This window comes from Henckelia pumila, chromosome 2, assembly GCF_033568475.1.
Source record: "Henckelia pumila isolate YLH828 chromosome 2, ASM3356847v2, whole genome shotgun sequence".
NCBI lineage: Eukaryota > Viridiplantae > Streptophyta > Magnoliopsida > Lamiales > Gesneriaceae > Henckelia > Henckelia pumila.
Window position 1 is genome coordinate 114,208,477 of NC_133121.1, and position 21,205 is coordinate 114,229,681.

Consider the following 21,205-nt stretch of genomic DNA (forward strand, 5'->3'; position numbering starts at 1 on the left):
GCGTCATCATTCTTTTCTGACTGCATCTGAGCTCCCTGCAAAGCATAAATCTGACCCTGCATCCGAGACTGCTGACCATCTCCATGATGCCTACTCTGGGTACTCTGCTGCACTGATGCCTCAGACTGTCTACTCACCTGAGATCCCATCCTAGATGCTTGTCCACTCTATCCACTACGCTTGGGACAATCTCTCTTGAAGTGATCAACACTTCCACAGATGAAACAAGCTCCAGTAGCGGCTCTACAATTCTTAGTGAGATGGTCTCTCCCAAAATGATCACACTGCAACTTTTTCTTGCCCGGCTGACGAGTCTCACCAGATCCTGTAGATGAAGAAGATCCGGACTTCTTAAATGACTGAGTGCTGGAACCCAAAGAACTCGTGGGTCTAGACGAGAGGAATGACCTGTTGCGTCGAATGCTATCCTCCGCCTGGTGACATCGACTAACTAATCCCTCATAAGTCATGTCATTACCCACAGCTACTCGGTCATGGATTTCCGGATTAAGACCCTGAAGGAACATATTATACTTCGCCTCCGTGCTGTCAGCAATCTGGGGGAAATAGGGCAGCAACTCAAAGAACTTCAGCTGGTATTTGTCGATCGACATCGATCCCTGACGCAAACTCAGCCTGTTGGAGAGTAGGAGGAAAATAAATCTTGTGGAAAGCTGTGCGAAATTCTTCCCAGGTAGCAACTCCCCGGGTTGCAATAAATGGTGGATGCAGAACTCCACCATCTCTGAGCTAGTCCCTATACGAGGAAGTCAAGAGTCTTCATTTTCTGCTCCTCTGTGCAACGGAACTCTCGGAAGCGACCTCCATACGCCGAAGCCAGGTCTCCACATCCTCCGATGACTCACCTCCAACTAATGGTTTCAGACCCATCTACAAAAACCTGTGCATACTGAAGCGCCTATGATTATCATGGCGATGGTGATGATGGCCCCGACGATGCTCCCGATAGTCTGGACCACCCCAGCGTCCACCCACGCTACTATGACTACTTTCGTCACCATGTCCCGACATCTATACGATGATCGAAAGGTTAAACCCAATTTCAAAAATCTAGATCTCAAGATTACTATGCATGCTATGATAACATAAATGTAGTGACCCGCATCGTGATCACCTACTAATCAGAAGCTTAAGCATGCATTTAACTTAAATAAAAAATCATCAGAATTAACCCAAATGTATCAGAGACAAAAGCCTAGACAGATATCCTTGCTGGTCATCAATCGCCTAAGCTCTCCTGAAACCGCCCGCCTCATCCAGCCGCAGACCTTCCCCATTGAATAGGGTGTCCAGATACAACAAAGTACGGAACGTGAACATGATAAGCTCAGTACGAGAGTATGAGTATATGGTATTATATGTGCATGTATGAAAGTAAACTGTGTACCAAGACACGAGTTTTATACGATTTAAGTAATGAATTAAATAGATTTTTCTCGAATGTAAATATTAGTTTAGAGACAAAAAAAGGACGCATTATTAAAATAATTATGGATTTAAAACTAAAAAGAAAACCAAAATATAAAAAAGTTAATACTAAAATTTTTTGAAGAACAAAAATGATATCTCACTTGATGCATGTAATACATAATAGAGAATTAATAACAATAAAACATAAATTATTTCATTAAAATTAACAATATGAACTCCATTTAAACACAAAAGCGACTATTGAATTCCATAAAAACCATATTTAATTAAAATAGGCTCACATCTTGTAAATAAAAAATCATACAAGTGAGACTAAAGGCCCATTTATAAAACCCAATATTCATAAAAATCTTATTTTAATTAAAATACGGTCGGTTCGATTTTTTCGGGGTATAAAATCACAAACCGACTAAATAACTGGATTGCATAAATTTTAAAACCGAAACTGGCTGAAACACCAAAAAAATCGAGCCAAATAAATCTAATTTTTCAATTCGACCCGTTTTTTCGATTTTAACCAAATTATGCCTACAATACTATTAGTTGTATATTGGATTGAGGTCTCACCGATCTACAGCTAAGATCAATATTTAAGCTTCATTCCGTTATTTTGTTCAAATAATTTATTTTTAAAATAAAATTTTACAGTTCTTAAAATATAATTTATAATACACGAGCTTATAAATATTTTAAATAAGTTTAATCAAACACTCACTAAATGCAATACATAACCGGTACAAAATATATAAAATTCATTTGTTGTCAATTATTAATTATTTCAAATATTATCTTATAGAAATTTCAAAAAAAAAAAAAAAGGAACAAATCGTTAGACATTATTGATTTTGCTTAATGCTATTTTACATATGGATTTGTACATTCTTACTAATTATATGTATAACGGCAGCGTCATTCATATTACACATCATAGATCTAGATGAGATTTCATATCATGACTCAAAGTTCTGAAATTTATTTAGCATAGCCTACAACTAATGGTTAAACGATAAATATATAACATTTACCTTTTCCACTTGCACTGACAACCTGTGAAGACTGAAGGCGCATTGCGTACATGTAAAATTATATAAATATTATGTGTCATGTAATTCTTTTTATGTTCAAAGTACTTGAATTAGTTACGAGGGGAAACAAAAGATATCAGAATTGATAGCATAATAATGCATATGATGTGGTCAATATATTGAATGACAATTTTATTCTTATTGTTGTTATTACCAATTTTATTCTTATTGTTGTTATTACCAATTTTAGTTTCTTATGTATGATCTGGAAACCTGCAAGCAGACCTATGAACATGTTTAAATACATTACTAGTCGCGATATTGGATGCCTTTGTGTCCAACATCCTGACCTCAACCTCAAGCGTAGCAAGTCACTTGGGAATACTAACCTCTCGGGACGGCAAGCTAAAGATTTTGATAGTTGTTTCCCGATACTTGAATGTTGATACGGTGAAACTCAGAAAGCTTCGACCATGTTGAAGGAAAATGACAAAGACAATATTTAGAAGACTAAATATTTCCTTACCTATCAAACTAAATCTAACTTTTAGTTTTTATTCTCCAAAATTTTGCCCAAAAAGTACTGTACAATTGCATGCAAAACAAATGATTCACAATAATTCGTACATGGCTAGTTAGATCATATATGTTAAAACACTATCTTGACATACATCTAACGATAATTATTCATCAATATATGTGAGGTCTACTAATTGACATACATCTAGCAATGATCATTGATCAATACATGTGAAGTCCATTATTTTTTAATAGACCCTGCATGTATTGATGAATTATCACTTTTAAATCAGAGCGCTTTTATAAGTAGCATGAAATATTCCTATTGTTATAAGCTTTGCATATTGTATCTATTCAAATATCTTTGATCTAAAATTGAGATTTCCAACTGAGATAATAGCAAAAGCACCCATCAAAACACTTTATTACCTAGTTTCCGAATAACAAACCACATGCATACGTTGCTTGTAAAATATAACGGAAATAGAGATTTCGAAACCTTAAATATATCAGCCTAAACAACTATCAACTATAAGGACTAGATGCATTTTCGAGACAAAGTGAAACACTAAACTGGTTTATCGATCTTCAATAATCTTCACGCGACGTGGTTTCTTTTGGAACTAGCAATAATTTGCCAGGAATACAACCTTCCTCCAGGGCTGTATGTGCCTCCGCGACTTCAGTGAAACTGAAAATTTTACCAATTATTGGTTCTATATGTCCATCTTCTATTAGTGGCCAAAATTTTGCTGCAACATCGCACCAGATCTGCTCCCTTTCTAAATAACTTATATTGGCCACATCCGCCCCTATGTACCATTAAACATCATTGATCAAATGGAACAACAAAAAAATAATAAGAAGAAAAGCAATAAATTAAACAAAAAAATCATCCAAAATTGTTGGATAACGATTCTACCTATGATACTTATACCCTTCTTCACGAGGAATGAAAGGTCAACATCCACCCGACTCCCAATCTTGTGTCCCGAAATGACAACAGACCCACCTTCAGCCAAACAATCCATGTTATTTTGAAAATAATCTCTTCCACTGGCATCTAGTATAATGTCTACTCCTGACAAAGGATATGATTGAGTTAGATTTAAAATCTAATTATTGGCCTCACGAGATAACTCAAGACATTGGCGACAAAAAATGAGGTCACGTCCATTCTTAATGAATCAAGTATTGAAGTTAGTAAAATTAACTCCCCCACAGATCTACCAAAATTAATTTTCCCGTTTTTGAAATATACATTACATGGTAAAAATATATAATTACTTCAACCAAAGTGCAGAGGCAATAATATCAAAACTGATCACACCATATCAAAAGGTACATGTTTTTGGGATTCACCCTTTTATCTACAAAGTACAAACTGATAAACCACTTTCCTCACATTTCAATTTTGGCCTAACAGGGAATCCTGCCGTTCCTATTGGCATATTATCACGTGACTTGTAATGTGACAACAAAGATACGTTCCAATCAACGCCATACTATATAAAAAATAGGCGCATCTTTTCTGTTGACCTGGGAAATTTTACCAATCATCTAAGTCAGTGTAGGCTCAAATATAGCAACTATGACAATGCCTTCACTCGCATACTTTTGACTTGATATGACAATTGACAACAAAAGGCAAGATAAGCATGCACAAAAATGAGGCATCTATGGATTTCTAGGTCTATCGTCCTCTCAATGAAAAAGTACTGCAAATGTATATGCACGTAGGCCCCAAAAAATCTGTAAGACTTTACATAATTAGATCCATGTGATCCGACAAGAATGAGGATTTTGAACTCTTCTCTTCCTCAACAAGCTGATGATGTTCTAGCTTTCACGTTACATCTGGCAATCCAACTCAAAATCTTAATTTATTAGTTCTCCAAGTCATTACAAAATTCTCACTCACACAATGTATATCACTTCTAAAATTAATAACCATATTTGTACTGCTTATAAGAGCATCCGCATTGGTTCATGTTTTAACCAATGCCACATCTTCAAAAACTAGAGGGTTCACATGCCACATACCTATTATATTAAGTATTAACACCTCCTTTTCGGCTACACATTCATTTTAGCATTAAAAAACTATTGTTTTTGAATCACACTATCTCATTCTTTTTATTCTTATCTTACATGAAATAAACACATTTACAATTTTATTTACAATCTTGAATCTTTAAATGATTATTATTTAAAATAAATAATATTATTACTTAAATTATTTTTTCTTAATTTACGAGTATTGTTTATTTTTAATTACTAAAATTATCATAATAGTGATACATTACCTTTAAACGGCTACTATGCAATAACAATTTTAAACGGTTATTTTGCAACGGAAACATTAAATTAATTGAAAATTACATTAATTGACGAAGATTTACATCAATCGAAGGGAAAATTACATTATGTATAATTTGGTGAAATTTGTGAATTTTGGGAAGATGGATTTTCCTCCAACGTGTTTGTAGAATTCACGAAATTTCTAAAAATCTCATGTTATTTTCATCAATTTTGAATTTTTAAAAAAAAATTAAAGAAATAAATATAACAATGAATTGAAATGATGAAGATAGCAGAAAGAGATTTTGATAGTGATTTATGGCAATTGAATGATACGCGTGATGATTTTAATTTTTCAAAAATAGTCGTTGGGAATTTTAGATAAATTTTTTATTAGTTCAGATTATTAAATTAAACTATAAAAAATTAAAATTCATTCTTTCTAAAAATAACGATTGGTAGAAATTTGCTCTCCTCCTCGAGAGTTCGTTTCTCCTCTCCTAGTTGAGAGTCCATCCGATCTTTTCTCCAAACGAGTAATCTTAATTCTATTGGCTCATCATCATTATTGTATTCAATCCTTTTGATGTGCTATGGATGCAAGAATGACAAATTTATCACTGTCGGCTGATAAAGAGGATGAAGCACTTCTCATACCAAATGAATCAGAAACAGACACCAACCACTGAGTTAGGTTTGGTGGAGAGATTTCTCACTGATCGAACAATCAACTTTGGGGCGATGAAGAACAGAATGGCAGATATATGGCGCCCTGTAAAGGGAGTTCTTATCCGAGGAATTGAGGACCAACTTTACCTATTCCAATTCTTTCATGAATTCGATGTGGACCGCATCTTGGAAGGGGGACATGGTCCTTTGATAATCATCTAACGACTGAAGCAGGGGGAAAACCCAACACAGGTGTCGCTCAATTTTATTCCGTTTTGGGTCATTATCTATGATCTACCAGTTGGCTATATTTCTGAATCTATTGGCAAGCAATTGGGAAACTTCTTTGGACAATATCTGGGATGACAGCACAAATAACTCTTGTTTTTGGCGCTCTTAAATGCGTGTGCGGGTGGGTATTGATGTGCGAAAACCATTGAAAAGGGGCAAGAAAATTTGTAAACCAGGAGGGGATTGCTTTCAGGTTCAATTTAAATATGAAAGGCTTGGTTCTTTCTGCTTTGTCTGTGGCACTCTGGGGCACACGGAACGCTTTTGTTAAAAACTTTTTTTATCAAACAACAAAGATTTGAAAAGAGAATGGGGTGTATGGCTACGAGCACCCGATAAGCGTACTACACAAACAAAGACTTCAAAATGGTTGCGTGAAACTCCTGATTGGGATGCAAGTGGCTCAGGCCAAGCTGGTTGTGCTCCGGCCGACCAGATTAACAAGATGGTGAAAGAAGGATTGACATCTTCTCAGACTCTCGTAATTACCGGATGCATAACAACTCTGTTTGGTAAGGCCTTAATGCATAGCAACCAAATGCATGATTCTCGGAATACTGATATACAAAATATTCAAATCCCAAATCCTGATATTATTGGGATACATGATGAAGATACTGAGCTGTTAATGAGCGATGATAAGAATTATCGTCAAGCCAACCAACACCAACAGACCCACACAAAAATTATAAACCTTGACCCAACAATTCCAACTGGACAAATCTTGAATGAATGCAGTGGTACTCTGGACCACACCTTGTGCAACTATCAGAATTACACTAAAAACTCATCTGAGACTTTTTCAATGGTACGGCAGAGCCTGCTCACCAGGCGTGCCGACAACCATGAATATTTTAAGCTGGAACAGTCGAGGACTTGGCCACACTCAGGCAGTTCCAAACCTTCGTGAGTTGGTAAGGACTCACAGGCCAACCCTGGTATTTCTAACAGAAACTTTGGTTAGCAAGAATAAAATTGAGGAAGTTCGTAGAGCTCTTAGTTTTGACGGTGCTTTCTCTGTCAAGTGTGAGGGGTGAAGTGGAGGGTTAGCAGTATTTTGGCGCTATACACACGTGTGCAATATTAAATTACTCCCGAAATCATATTGACATGAAGATTTCTGAACCGGGTCATGGTGAGTGGAGGCTTACAGGGTTCTATGGTTTTCCTGAAACTATTCACCGCCAATCTTGGGATCTCATACGTAACCTAGCATCTTCATCTACACTTTCTTGGTGTATGATCGGTGACTTCAATGACATTTTGTGCCAAACTAAAAAGCGAGGCCAGCTTGATCGAACGGAATGGATGATACGGGGCTTTCGGGAAGCAACTATAGATAGTGATTTGCACGATATCCCTTTACAGGAACACCGGTTCACATGGGAAAGAAATCGAAGAAACGGTGACTCAGTAAAAGAACAGTTGGATCGTGCTATGGTATCATCTGCTTGGAAAAATCTTTTTGAGCATGCTTCATTGTCAAATTTGGTTGCCTCTCACTCGGATCACTCACCTATCTTGCTTGATACTGAACCACGTGAGGTAAATGTCTCGAATTGGCAATTTCGATTCGAAAATAAGTGGCTGAAGGAGAAAGAGTTTATTGATGTGGTTCATGGCCACTGGAACCCCGATGCTAGCAAGGATGTGATCGACAATTTGCGAAATCTCTCTGTCAATATAGCGGCGTGGAGTCGTCAACTGAATAGGGACCTCAAAGATAAATTGCAAGCATAAAAAACCATATTGATCAGCTGTGTAACAAAGATGATCCACTATCTATCTCGAAAGCTAAGGAGTTAAAAGGACAATCTCTCGAAACTCCTGTCACAAAATGAACTGTTCTGGAAGCAACGAGCAAAACAGTTCTGGTTGAGGGAAGGAGATTTCAATACCAAATTTTTCCGTTCAATGGCTACGAGACGGAAGGAGAGAAACAGAATCCGTAAGCTAACTGATGATAATGGAATTACACATGATGCAACCATGAATCTATGTCGAGTTGCTCAAGAATATTTCAAAAACTGTTCATGCCGGATGAAGCCAAATATGACCCAGTTGTGTCTCACATTGCTCCTAATGTAGCTGAGGAAGATAATTCTAGCTTGCTGGCCCCGACCCCTTTTACCACTGAGGAATTCCGTGCAGCCCTATTCCAAATGCACCCAGCCTTTTTCCAGCGCTTTTGGCATATTATTGGCGAAGATGTGGTCCGAAATTGTTCTAAATGGCTACGAAGTTGCTCTTTCCTAGTATCATTGAATGACACCATACTTGCATTGATTCCCAAGTGCTCAAATCCAACGACGATGAAGGACTTGCGGCCTATCTCATGATGCAATGTTCTTTATCGTATTATAGCGAAGGTGTTAGCAAATCTGTCTCAAGAAGGTACTTCCCCACGTGATTTCAGATTCTAAGGCGGCTTTTGTGCCTAACCGCTTTATCACTGACAATGTCATTGCTGCGTTTGAAATTATTCATTATATTAAAAGTAAGTGTAAGGGCAAAACAGGTGATGTTGCTTTGAAAATTGATGTCAGCAAAGCTTATGATCGCATGGACTGGGGCTTCTTGGAAGAGATGCTAACAAAGCTTGGTTTTGCCAACCAACGGGTACAGTTGATGAAACTTTGTGTTTCTAAGGTGAATGATAACCCAATTGGCCCGATAACCCCGGGACGTGGTTTGCGCCAAGGGCGTCCTCTCTCGCCCTCCTTATTTATCATTTGTGCACAAGGACTGTCTACCCTTATTGACAAAGCTGTCCGACGTGGTCTATGTAGCACGGATACTCCTGTTTTTTTTTTTTGGAAGTATCGGATACGATACGCAAATACGCGTATCGGATACGGCAAAAAACGTGTCATTAACTTTTTTGAAGTTTGACCAGTCGGATACGGCGAGGATACGGCACGGACACAGCGAGGATACGGCACGGACACGGCGAGGATACGGCATGGACACGGCTGGGATACGTTTAGGCTCAAATTGCAAAAAAATTTAAAATTTCTAGGGTTAAATTGAAAAGCAATAGATTTCTGAAGACTATTTAATCAATATACTAAAATTAATTGGGCCTAAAAAGCCCTAATCAGTAGTCTTCCTCCTCCGATTATTTTTCTGCCCATCCATCGTCATTCGTCAATCATCCGACTCATCCAAAATTCCCAACACCGGTCGCCAGACGCTGTCCTGCCACCACTCGCCGCCGCTCGCCGACTCGCCGCCGCTCCCTGCTGCTGCACTCCACTCTCCCTTTCTGGTACGTTTTTTTTTCTCCCTCTCTGGTACGTTTTTTTTTTCTTTTTTCTTCTGAAATCAGTGGCCACTGCCTAGATTAATTTTTCTCCTGCAGCCCGTCGCTCGCCGCCGCTCCCCTCTGCTCTGCTCGCCGCTCCCCTCAGTGGCCACTACTCTAGGATTTTTAATTTTAATATTAAATATATATATATTTAATATTTTATATTATTTAATATTCGACGTATCCTAGCCGTATCGTGTCTTATATTTTCAAAATTTGCCGTATCGCCGTATCCGTGTCGTGTCGGATACGATACTCGTACCCGTATCCATGCAACATAGGACGTGGTGAATTACATGGAACGAAAATTTGTCATGGTGCTCGGTAATATCACACTTACTCATTGCTGATAGTTTTTTTTTCAGAGCCTCACCTGATGAAGGTAACAAAATGAAGCACATCCTTACCACCTATGAACAGGAGAGTGGGCAACTGGGCATGCAATAAACCTTGGGAAATCTGGAATATTCTATAGCTTAAATATTGACCAAAATTTGAAGGATGCATTATCGGGTATTCTTGGAGTCTCAAACCCACTAGACACAGGCACATATTAGGGGCTTCCATCATTGATTGGTAGCAGGAATGTTGTTTTTAACTATATTCAGGAGAGGCCTTGGGCACGAGTCCGTAACTGGAAAGGTAATTCTTTGTCTATGGCGGGACGCGATGTGCTACTTAAATCGGTGGCTCATGCTCTCTCAACTTATTGCATGAATTGTTTCTTGCTGCCAAATTTTTTACTCGATGAACTTCAAAAGATGATGAACTCTTTTTCGTGGGGTTCAGAATCCGATGGTTGTCATGGAATCGGCTGTGTATGCGAAAAGAATATGGTGGTTTGGGCTATCGCAATTTGGAAGGATACAACCTTGTCGTGCTTGGTAAGCAAGGCTGGAAACTTATTTCCACCCCCGATGCTCTATCCTCTCGACTTCTCAAAGCTAAATAATATCCGAAAACTGACTTTTTAAACGCAAGCTTATGATCATATCCTAGCTTCATATGGCGATGCATCTGGAGCTCTCAAGCAATACTGAGACGAGGAACACACTGGAAAACTGGAGATGAAAAATCTGTTGTAATTGGTAGAGACCCTTGGCTGCGAGACTCGGAAAATTTCTATATTCAGACACCACTTGATGATGAATATCGTTCTCATACGGTTACAATTTGATTGATTCAAACTCTAAAAATGGAATCTCACGTTGATGCATACCATCCTTCGGTTTAGAGATATCAGGGAAGTCATGAAAATACCTCTGCCATCAGTTGCCATGGAGGATATACGAGTGTGGCACTTCAGTCAGGATGGCTGTTATACATTTAAATCTGGCTATAATATGCTTATGGAAGATATACCTTGTATGTGGATTCGGCTATGGACAATTCAAATACCACCGAAAATTTAATTCTTTCGTTGGCGTGCTGTGAGAAATTGCATCCCATGTCGTCAAACTCTGCTAAGTCGAGGTATTGATGTCCCCTCTTGTAGTGTGCTTTGTGATCCGGAATAGAAAATACATGGAATTTATTTGTTGATTGTTCGAATGCACAAACTTGTTGGAATCTGGTGCACTTGCTGCCCTTGTGAATGAATGCGCACTTAATTCGGAGTCTTTTGCACAGTGGTTGTTTGGTTGCTTGGACAGTATTCATCTCAGGTACTTCCCACTCTAAGTATAATCTTATGGAGTATATGGAAATATCGAAATGACAAGCTATGGAATGAAGCTTGTAGATCAGCAAGTAATAACATTTCCCTAGCTTCGGATCTACTAAAACAATGGCTTGATGCTCGAGAACACCCCCCACCCCCCCCCAAAAAAAAAAAAGTCCATATATCCCGTCGAATGCAATGAGGAATGAAAATGAGAATAGAGTTACTTGGAAGCGGCCTCAAGAGGGATGGTTGAAATGCAATGTTGACGCAGCTATTGTTAAAGAAACTCATTCCATCGGAATTGCAGCTGCCATTCGGGACACGATGGGGGAGTTTATGGGATGCAAGATGGAGAATTATCATGGGCTAGTAACTACACATGAAGCCGAAGCAAAGGCGTGCTCGAAGCTCTTATGTGGGCTGTTTCGTTGGAGCTTCAATATGTCATATTTGAGACGGATTCCAAGCTGGTGGTTGACGCGGTACTTTCAAATCGATAGACCGCAGCGAGTTTGGAACAATCATTGCAGAATGTTGTTCCTGCTTTTCACGATATCGAGCTTTCAAAGTTCAATTTGTGTGGAGACAAGCAAATATGGTTGCTCATTTACTTGCTCGGGCGACCAATTCGGATTGTAATAACTCTACTTTTGTTGAATGAAATTTCTATTACTTTGTGCTAAAAAAAACAAAAAATAGAAATTTTTATTTTTTTAAAAAAAATTAATATAAAAAGGAGATGGGAGATCCATGTGGGGTGGGCCAACCCTGTCAGCCCACCGCACGCCCCTCCAATTGTATGTGCAACAGTTTTGGGCCAGGGGCGTGAAGATGCATTTCAAAAAAATAAAATTTGAACGCATTCACTGAGGTGGAGTATTTTTGGGCTTTATAACACCCAACCCCATTGGTTTATCACCAATGGGTGTATATGCATGCACATAAAAATACTAGTAAAACTCTCCTTTTAAGTAAAAGAATCTGTAAGCTATTTCTAGTCTAGTGTAAAAGGATGAATTGTAGTCAAAGTTTTTACATTTTGAAATTTCATTTTGCCCAGATTTTGTCAAACGTAAGTAACTTAGTGCAGTGCAACCTTTCTTCATTATAGTGTAAATTATCATGGGTATTTTGGGAAGTTACATAGAAAAAGAGAAGGGCAATATCCGAAGAAAAGTGTACTTATGCTATTAAGTGTGATTAATCATCCTAAATTCATTTTAAGGAGAATCAATAATAGGAAGAGAATTATATATATATATATATATATATATATATATATATATATATATATATTAGTTTTCCAACGCACGAGTTACGTGCTTTTACAGTATATTTTTTAATTAAATTTGATTTTTTATAATATTGGCAATATCATATCATAATTATAAAATATATAGAGGGACCATGTTGCAAATTTTGATTTTGGCCAAAAGAAATATATATATATATATATATATATATATAGTATTTCCACCTATTTTTCTTTTATAAATTATTGTTGAATCTTGTAAGTGGATATATATTAATTTTAGATATTATGACCAATATTATTGTTGAATCTTCCAAGTGGATATATATTAATTTTTAGATATTATGAGCATTATTGGTGATAAGAAACTCTGGTGATTATCTATTTCTATTTCTATTATAAAAAGATGAATAGTCCATAAAAGTTTTTGCATTATGAAATTTCATTATAGCTCAAATTTTGTTCATCCAATTATTTACTATGAATTGATTATATTAAAATAAATAATAAGTTATATGTAAATTGTAATAAATGTGACGAGGAAAGAAATGCACATAATTTTTGTGCTACCACAACAAATATAACTAATTGTTTAAATTTTTTTTAGCTATATTCACATTCAGTAGAGACGTGTTTTAAGATAATATATAGATAGAGAACCTGCTCTTATATATTATTCGGAATAATTTCAATTATTTAATATACTAATAAAAACATATTAGTATATATATAGGTAGAAAACATGTTCTTATAGAAAGAAAAGAAAAAGAAAATAATTCATCAAATGATCTGGTGAAAAAAAATATAATAATAACATTTTACTAAATATTTGTTAAATTTCAGTGCATTTCATTATGATTTATATTATTAATATTTTATTGAACTTTTCACTGCTACTATTACTAATATAGTTATTGATTAATAATTAGGATGTGCAGTTTATGATTATAAGTTTATAACTTAAACGTGATTTAAAAGAAAATTTAGAGATGCGTGAGTAATAATAAATGTTTATAATAAGAAATGATTATAGATCATTGGTTTAATGTTTGATATATTTAAGTTTTAAATAGTAAAAGAAACGAAAGATAATAAAACGTTAATTATCAAAAAACATTTAAGATACACCATAAGTCCTTTATTTACTATTAGAAAAAATAAAACAAATAGATTATTTGAAAATTCGATTATTACTTATTGTGTTCCTCGAGTAAATTCAAAATTATTTTTTATTATAAATTATATGTAATATGTCATTTACGTGCGAGGCACACGGAGCCAAAAGGGAGAGAGGGGGTGGGTGCGACCCACCCCCCTCAACTCCTCCCAATCTTTTTTTTTATCCCATTTTATTAATAAATTTTATTTATTTAACAATTTTAACATTCTGCCTCCCATCTAATTTAGCCAAAACTTCTCTCCGTCTTACTAATTTTTAAATACGGGTTTTTAATTTAATAATTTATTTTTTTGTAAAAAAACTATAAGTGCACTCGATCCACAACCACAATTGTTAAATAAAAAATGTTTTACTATTAATATTTAATTTAAGAGTATTTTAAAAAACAATAATAAAATTTTGACCCTCAATTAAATTTCTGGCTCCATAACTGGCTAGGCACATGATTTGTGCTAGTATTAACAAACTGACAATTTTCAATAACTAATTATTACTAAATAAGGACACAACTGATCTGAAAAGTAAAAAGTACGATAATTTTGCACAAACCTTTTTCTCCTGTTTCAGCCTTCACGCGCTTGCAGAAGTCTTCTTTCTTGTAGTTGATGCAAACGTCTGCTCCTAGTCTTTGGCAAATTCGCAGCTTTTCTTCCGTTCCTAAAAAGGTCCATTTAGTTACATATTATTTGACGACTAATTTCACAAAACATTGTGGGGGTATCGACGTGGTGCTGAGGCAGTCACACTAACACTTCGTTGTGCGAGAACAATGTTTTTGGTCACACTGATTACCACATTCAGATCATTCTCTTATATCTCATGTCCCACCACATGATGACTCCATATTTTCTTGACAAATCCTATGGTGCCATGACCAATTCAGAAATGAAACATTTCCTTGGGCAATAAAATTCAAATACTTAGCAATGAAAACTCTACCATTCAAAGTTTTACAATTTCTGAACAGATTATTTTAATAACATCATCCAATACCCTGCCAGTCAGCCATATTACTAATTTAGTAATTTAACATTTTAAAACCACCAAAGTGGCTTATTTCATATAGCCTAAGGCCCTAAGCATAACATGGTCATATATCTTATGTTATTTTCAACAGATTCAAAGGATTGACATGGAAATAAGAAAGCCTTATATCAAATATTAATTGTTGTCATTGCAGTTTCTAAAATCTTGTTAAAAATATAGCTCTTAGCAGAACAGAAAGAGAAAATAATCAGAGTCAACACGATGAAAGAGGTGAAAGATTTGACTTGAGACTGCACACAATAATACTGGGAGGAAAAAACTTTGGCTAGATCGGCTTCATTCCCTATGCTGAATATTTTATTTTTCATGACGATGTAACCTGCAGCCTCTACCTGTCAATCGGGATACACCCCCGCAATATTTAAGGGCTTCCAAAGCCTAGCAGCCTATTTTTGTTCTAGATTGTAATGAGTGGATGATTTTTTATTGCATATACCTTATACATAGCTATTGAAGAAGAGTCACAATAGTTATCAAACCCAAATACATGCAGAGAAAAACATTCAAGTGATAGTCCAAAATGTTCTAAGTGAAGCAAAAGTCTAGGAGTGATTATACACGAGTATAAATGACTTACCACAAAAATTTAATTGTGAGCTAAAAATCGATACAAAATGAACTAAATTTTAGCCATACAACAAACGACTACACGTCGAACATATTATTATAGATAAAAACAAAATAATTTCAAATGTGGTATAACTGTATATACTTAAATGTATATAACATTTGGAATAGTGGCAACTTGTTATTTTTGTCCAAGATATCACAATATTGAACTAGCTGTAAAAAATGAGGCAAGATTTGACACAAACTTAAACTTAACACATGCACGGCAATAAATCACACTTGTGCATTTTAAAAATAATCAATGCTGCAATTATCAAGAGAAATAGGAAAACTATTTAGCATCCATAATTTCAAGTTGGATCACAAAGATGGTTCAGTTCAGACACTGTTTTGATACTGCAGATAAGTAATGAGTTTAAGTTCCAAAATATTTAGCTCCTACAATAATCGTAAAATTCATGAGTATCAGAACATGTTTTGCTTTGCCGTGGGGATCAATATAACACATGGGATAAGATCCTCCCACTTGGAATCAGTCGGTTAACAAATTAGTGAAATGTCGCTTCCTAACATACTTGTCGCTGCTGAAAACATGCTTTAGATTGTTTGAATTAAAACTATATATACAGAAATTATTCTGTGTCTCAGTGAAACAAGACGCTGAAATGAGCAAGGCTGGAAAAGCACTTCGGTGCTCATGTTTAGTATTAGAAGATTTAATTTGTGACCAACACAAGCACCAACTATATGCACAATCAATAATTCATTTCCATTACTAGGAATTCAACACATAAGTCTCTATAGTTGTCAATTGAAGTCTATAAGGATTTCCGAGGCCATTACCTACATGTCAAGCCAAAAACTTGGACTATCAAGTGTTTCGAGAAAATCAATATAATACATCACAAATTACACACCAGTTCTCATTTCAACCCATTACACGAGTAGTAGGTCAACTCAAGTGGTTATAGAGGTAGAAGTCATTAATCCCCGACTTTCTGAGAAGGCAATTTAATGTTCTGAATATAAAACTTAAACTTCATCTGTTCTAAATCTCCATTATATTCATACAAGAAAATTGTCCCCACTACTCGGTTATCATACTTACCCGGTATGGCCTTGAAGAAAAAGAATCTTGTGATATTACTAGTATCATCGCGATAGTTCAGTGGATTCATACACAAGCTACAATACCATATTATTTCACTTATTTCAAGTGCATTGAAATAATCAAATGCATAAGCCCATGAATAGTTAAAATGTAATATTATAGGGTAAACTAAATCAAAATGAAAATAATAACCAATATTACCTGCAACCGCAAATACTTTACAACCAATATGCTTAACATATTGAATAGCAATAAAGTCAATTCCCCCTGCAGTATCATGTATCTGCAATTGCTCTGAAAATTAAATTTCTGAAGTTTGATATTGCGTAAATATCAAAAAAAAATTTATAAAATAAGAGGCAATACCAAGATTGTGTTGCCAAAAGTGACGTTTTTCAATGCTGAAAGAGCAAAAACAGTGAATCGTGATGCTTCGGGCAACGCTGCTGCTCGAACAAGGGAAACCCCTGAAGGAATTCGCAGAACAAAATCTGCGGGAACCACCACAAACTCTGCATACGCACCCCCATATTCAAGACTCGCACAAACCTGTACAAACGGAAACGAAAATGCAGTACCAGTAAACCTTATTATTTAAATGTGATAAACAAAAAACCTATAAACTACTCGATCAATGATAAATTAATACTCACCTCATCACCCTCTTTAAATTTGCATGCGTATGAGCCAACAGCAGTAACTTTCCCCGAACACTCGTATCCAATACATGCATGGTAACCATACAGGTTAAAAGGGTCACCTTGTCGGAGCCAAGTGTCACAAATGTTTAGCCCGATCGCTTCTACTTGTATCATTATTTCATGACAGTTAACAATGGGCTTTGGACGCTCTTTTATTCGAAGAACATCTGGACCACCGTGTTTTTCATAATCCACAACCTTCATCTGCAGCGTTGAACATAGCATATATTAGACAAATATCGCAACATGAGAACATTCCCAATTCACTCTCAAGTTAACTGAAATAAATTTTACAGATGCGCACAATCCTGACAAGGAGATAATTCAACAACATGAGAAAATGAGGTCAGCCTAAGGCACAAACGACATAAAATTGGCATTGTTGCTTAATACAACCAACAAGAAAACAAGTAACATCAAAAGAAATCAATCCACGTATAATGGTAGCAACAGCGAACGTGGAAAGCTAAACAGTAAATTCTTAGTGAGAATAAAGATAATTTCAATCATCTGATCAAACCTCTCTCTGTCTACTAATGTTACCAATTTCTGGTACATAATAAGGTTAAGGCACCAAAATTTATATTTATAGGAGGTCTTTGGTACAAGAACATAAATATACGTAAATTAATTTCAACTTTAGGTTGTAAGGAATCAGATGCATGTGTAGGGGATTAAATTTCATTTTTTTTATCAGAATCGATAATATTATATCAGTAGGGTGAGATGATAATTACAAGAAGCGGACTAGGGGTCCACGCATAGAATCTAGAAAAGTATGAACTAAGTAAATCAACCCAAAAAACTAATATTCATTCCCTATACAAGTCTGATTTGGCAAAAGACTGGAAATTTGTAATCTTAGATGCCCAAGTAGGGACTCTGAACCTTATCTCGTCCCATAGTTCTTCCAAAGAGACTTCAACTTCAAAAATCCTCTTGTTTCTTTCCAGCCACACTGACCAAACTAACCCTATTCAGAAGGCCCATCAAGGCACTAAGATTGGACAGCTCATCAACCCTGAGATCTCGACGAAAATGCAAGTTCCAAGAAGGAGTGGAAGAGGAAGACGAAAAGTCTTGAGAAAGAAAATGTGAAATAGAAAGGTTGTGGGCCGTAGAAATCTGGAAAAGAGAAGGGAAAATATCCCTAAATGAAGATTCACCTCCCCAAATCTGATTTTGTTGCCACAACCCTCACTAACTGAATAAAAGCTGGCAGACTCCTAGTTCCTTGCTAGACCCGCATCCCAACCATTATTTTGTGGGGATTAATTGCAGCCTGTAGGTTTCAAGAAGGGGGTTGACCGTAAACAAACATCGGACCGCTTAGGGTTTGATTAAATTGTTAACATTGGGTTTTCCACCTTTTTACTTGACTAAACTAGAGAGGCCAAAGCACCCTTCACTGCACCTCAGGCGCAACTAGCGTCCAAGACTCCTCCTAGGTGCATCAAACACACATAAGCAAGCCAGGCACAAGCCTTTGCAACTATTAACATATCCTAAAATAATATCCCACCTATTTATATTCCAATGTATGTTTTGCATACTTAGAATCCAATGTTTCTATATCCTTAGCCTCCGTTCTACAACTTCTAATTATTCAATATCAAATTTAAATAACCACTAAACATATGTTAATATATTAAATTCTCAAAGAATTTGATAATTAAATTCATAAACTGTCAACTTTATAGTTATTCAAATTTAGTTTCTTTTACAATTTAAATTTGTCTTAAATAACTTATCAATTCATGCTTGATTTACATCATAACACATGTAATTATTTTCACTATAACCTATAATTATTTCAAAAACTTACCCAGTTTTTTTCAAAAAAAATCATCACCAATCAACCACTCTTGTTAATATAAACTATGATCCAATTCCTTTCCAAAACATACATTTGGGTAAAGGTTTTCAAAACTGCTTCTGGAATAAATTCATTAATCATTAAAACAAATTTAAATTTAAAAATAATCTGAAAACCTAATTAAGATCTAGCTTCTGATGAAAGAGATTAAGCGGAACTCATTCTCAACGTTACATTACAGGATTATCGTATGAAAAGTTATGATCGACCAAGCACACAGCAAAATTGTCTCACGTTATGAATCAGGGTAATGAAATACACAATTGAACTGATCAATACAAAGTGGAACAAATGAAATACAAATGAGCCCCAAGGTTCAACATGTAAGGCATAGGCACTCTATTAGTGAATCAAATTTATGTTTTGAACATCTATCTAATCTATACAATATTATAATGCATGAGTGTGTTATAACGGTTCTTGGTTATTTTAATAATTTTACAGAATTACCCTAGCTATTATCTATACATCTATACAATATTATATTGCACGAGGTGTTATAGTAACCGTTTTTGGTCATTTTAATGATTGAACAAAACCATTACTATTATTCACTAAACTAACATATCAATGCCCCACTTTCTCAACTTCTTCACCATGTTCTTTCCTTAACCACTTTTTTTTCAGTAGGGGGAATAAACCATGTTAATTTAAAATTTCATTCAGTTTTTTAAATCAAATATTTAATTATATGTATATACATATATATGTGTGTGTGTGTGTGTAAATACATAGTATTTATGTATTGTATCACACACACAAAGCATGTCTTTGGCGGCTAGTATTAAATAAAAAATGGCAGTGTAATGGTATATGTTCCACGGAAGTGGATAAGTGTCATGGACCTAGGTAATAGATCAAGACCCAATATCAGAATTGTATACACTAGAAGGCCTTAGGCCCATTAGGAAAAAACCTGGGGCACAGAGAATAGAAGAAAGTGATGAGAGAGGAGTTAGTTATTCAGCGTATTTGTTATCGTTGCAGCATAGCGGTTGCTAGGGCAGTTGCAGAGATTTTCTCTGCGAAACATGCACTATAATTTGAATACAAATTTATTTTACGTTCTCTATAATCCGTTGTTGCTTCAATATTTCACATTTATATTGTTCATTTTATAGATTCAGCGTAACATTAAGGGAATGGAGGTGCTTTCGCAACTATACGAATTGCAATGGACGACTTGAAATAAGTCCAAATCATCTCAGAGTGTATCCCGTTATACCTACCATATGTTTGGAATCCATTTCCTTATGCAGTATCACCCAATCAGACTTCTTTGTTCTACTATGGACAAAAAACACAGATCAGTTGGATAAATACTGGAAAAAAGTGAATCAAGCCATTGGATGATGTTAACTACCAAAAGTCGAGAACATACTTCAGCTCATTTAGTCATTTTGTTATCAAAGTACAATCTACTAATCTTTGGGAAGTGAAATTATGCAACATCAGTTAACTCGTAATAAACTCCAAAAACAAAACCAGGCACCAACCTACTAAAACTCAATTAAAATGTCGATGTCAACTTCTAAAAGCAACATAATCAACAAAAAGTCAAAACGTACAACGCAATTATTTTTGGAGATCCCTGATGGAACCCCATTTCGTATAACTACCCCACAATTTTACAGCACTGGAATAAGTTTCGATTGATATTGTATTCAGATCCAAGAAGAAGTAACATATGAAACCCGATTTCATCACCTAAATGTATTGTACAATAAACTGAGTGAAAACCTTAGCGCATCAAACCGTTGAATAAAAATCTAGAACATCCTAAAACCAACCTTAATTTGAGGTGATAAATATATGTTACAGAGAGAGATAGAAGAGCAGTAGGCTGAGAGACTCGATCATTCTTTTTTTTTCTTATCTTCCTTACGGCCAAGACCCACGAGTTTGTGGAGGTGACTTCAGTTTTTTCTGGGTTCCTTGGTTTTTTTTTTTTTCTGTAAATTGTGATAAAATACCTAAAGCCAAACCTTCGTGGACAGTACCTCTTCCTGTAGAAATACATTTGCACGCTACCTAATTCATTAATTTGTTATTTTAAAGGCAAATTATTTTAAAATTCACAAACTCAAACATTTCTTTCAATTAACTTTTTACACTTTCTACACTCCAATTTCTTTGTTTTAACTCTCTAGTGGTCCTCAAATTTGTAAGTGTTTAGCATTTAATCCTTTGTACGTGACATTATTTTACCTATCGAACCAGTTCAAGCTAAGCCGAACTATC

General features: G+C 35.6%; 1 protein-coding gene across 1 annotated transcript; it reads right to left on the reverse strand.

Moving 5' to 3' along the window:
• Nucleotides 1-3,400: 3,400 nt before the first annotated feature.
• On the reverse strand, nucleotides 3,401-20,942 carry LOC140882130 (uncharacterized). Its single transcript, XM_073287907.1, has 8 exons — nucleotides 20,755-20,942; nucleotides 20,194-20,251; nucleotides 17,041-17,292; nucleotides 16,754-16,936; nucleotides 16,589-16,670; nucleotides 14,209-14,316; nucleotides 3,919-4,077; nucleotides 3,401-3,808 (listed from the first exon to the last, which is right to left on the reverse strand). Exons 2-8 carry the CDS (start codon nucleotides 20,209-20,211, stop codon nucleotides 3,585-3,587), a joined length of 1,026 nt encoding a protein of 341 aa, XP_073144008.1. The 5' UTR covers nucleotides 20,212-20,251; nucleotides 20,755-20,942; the 3' UTR covers nucleotides 3,401-3,584.
• Between the last annotated feature and the right edge of the window lie 263 nt (nucleotides 20,943-21,205).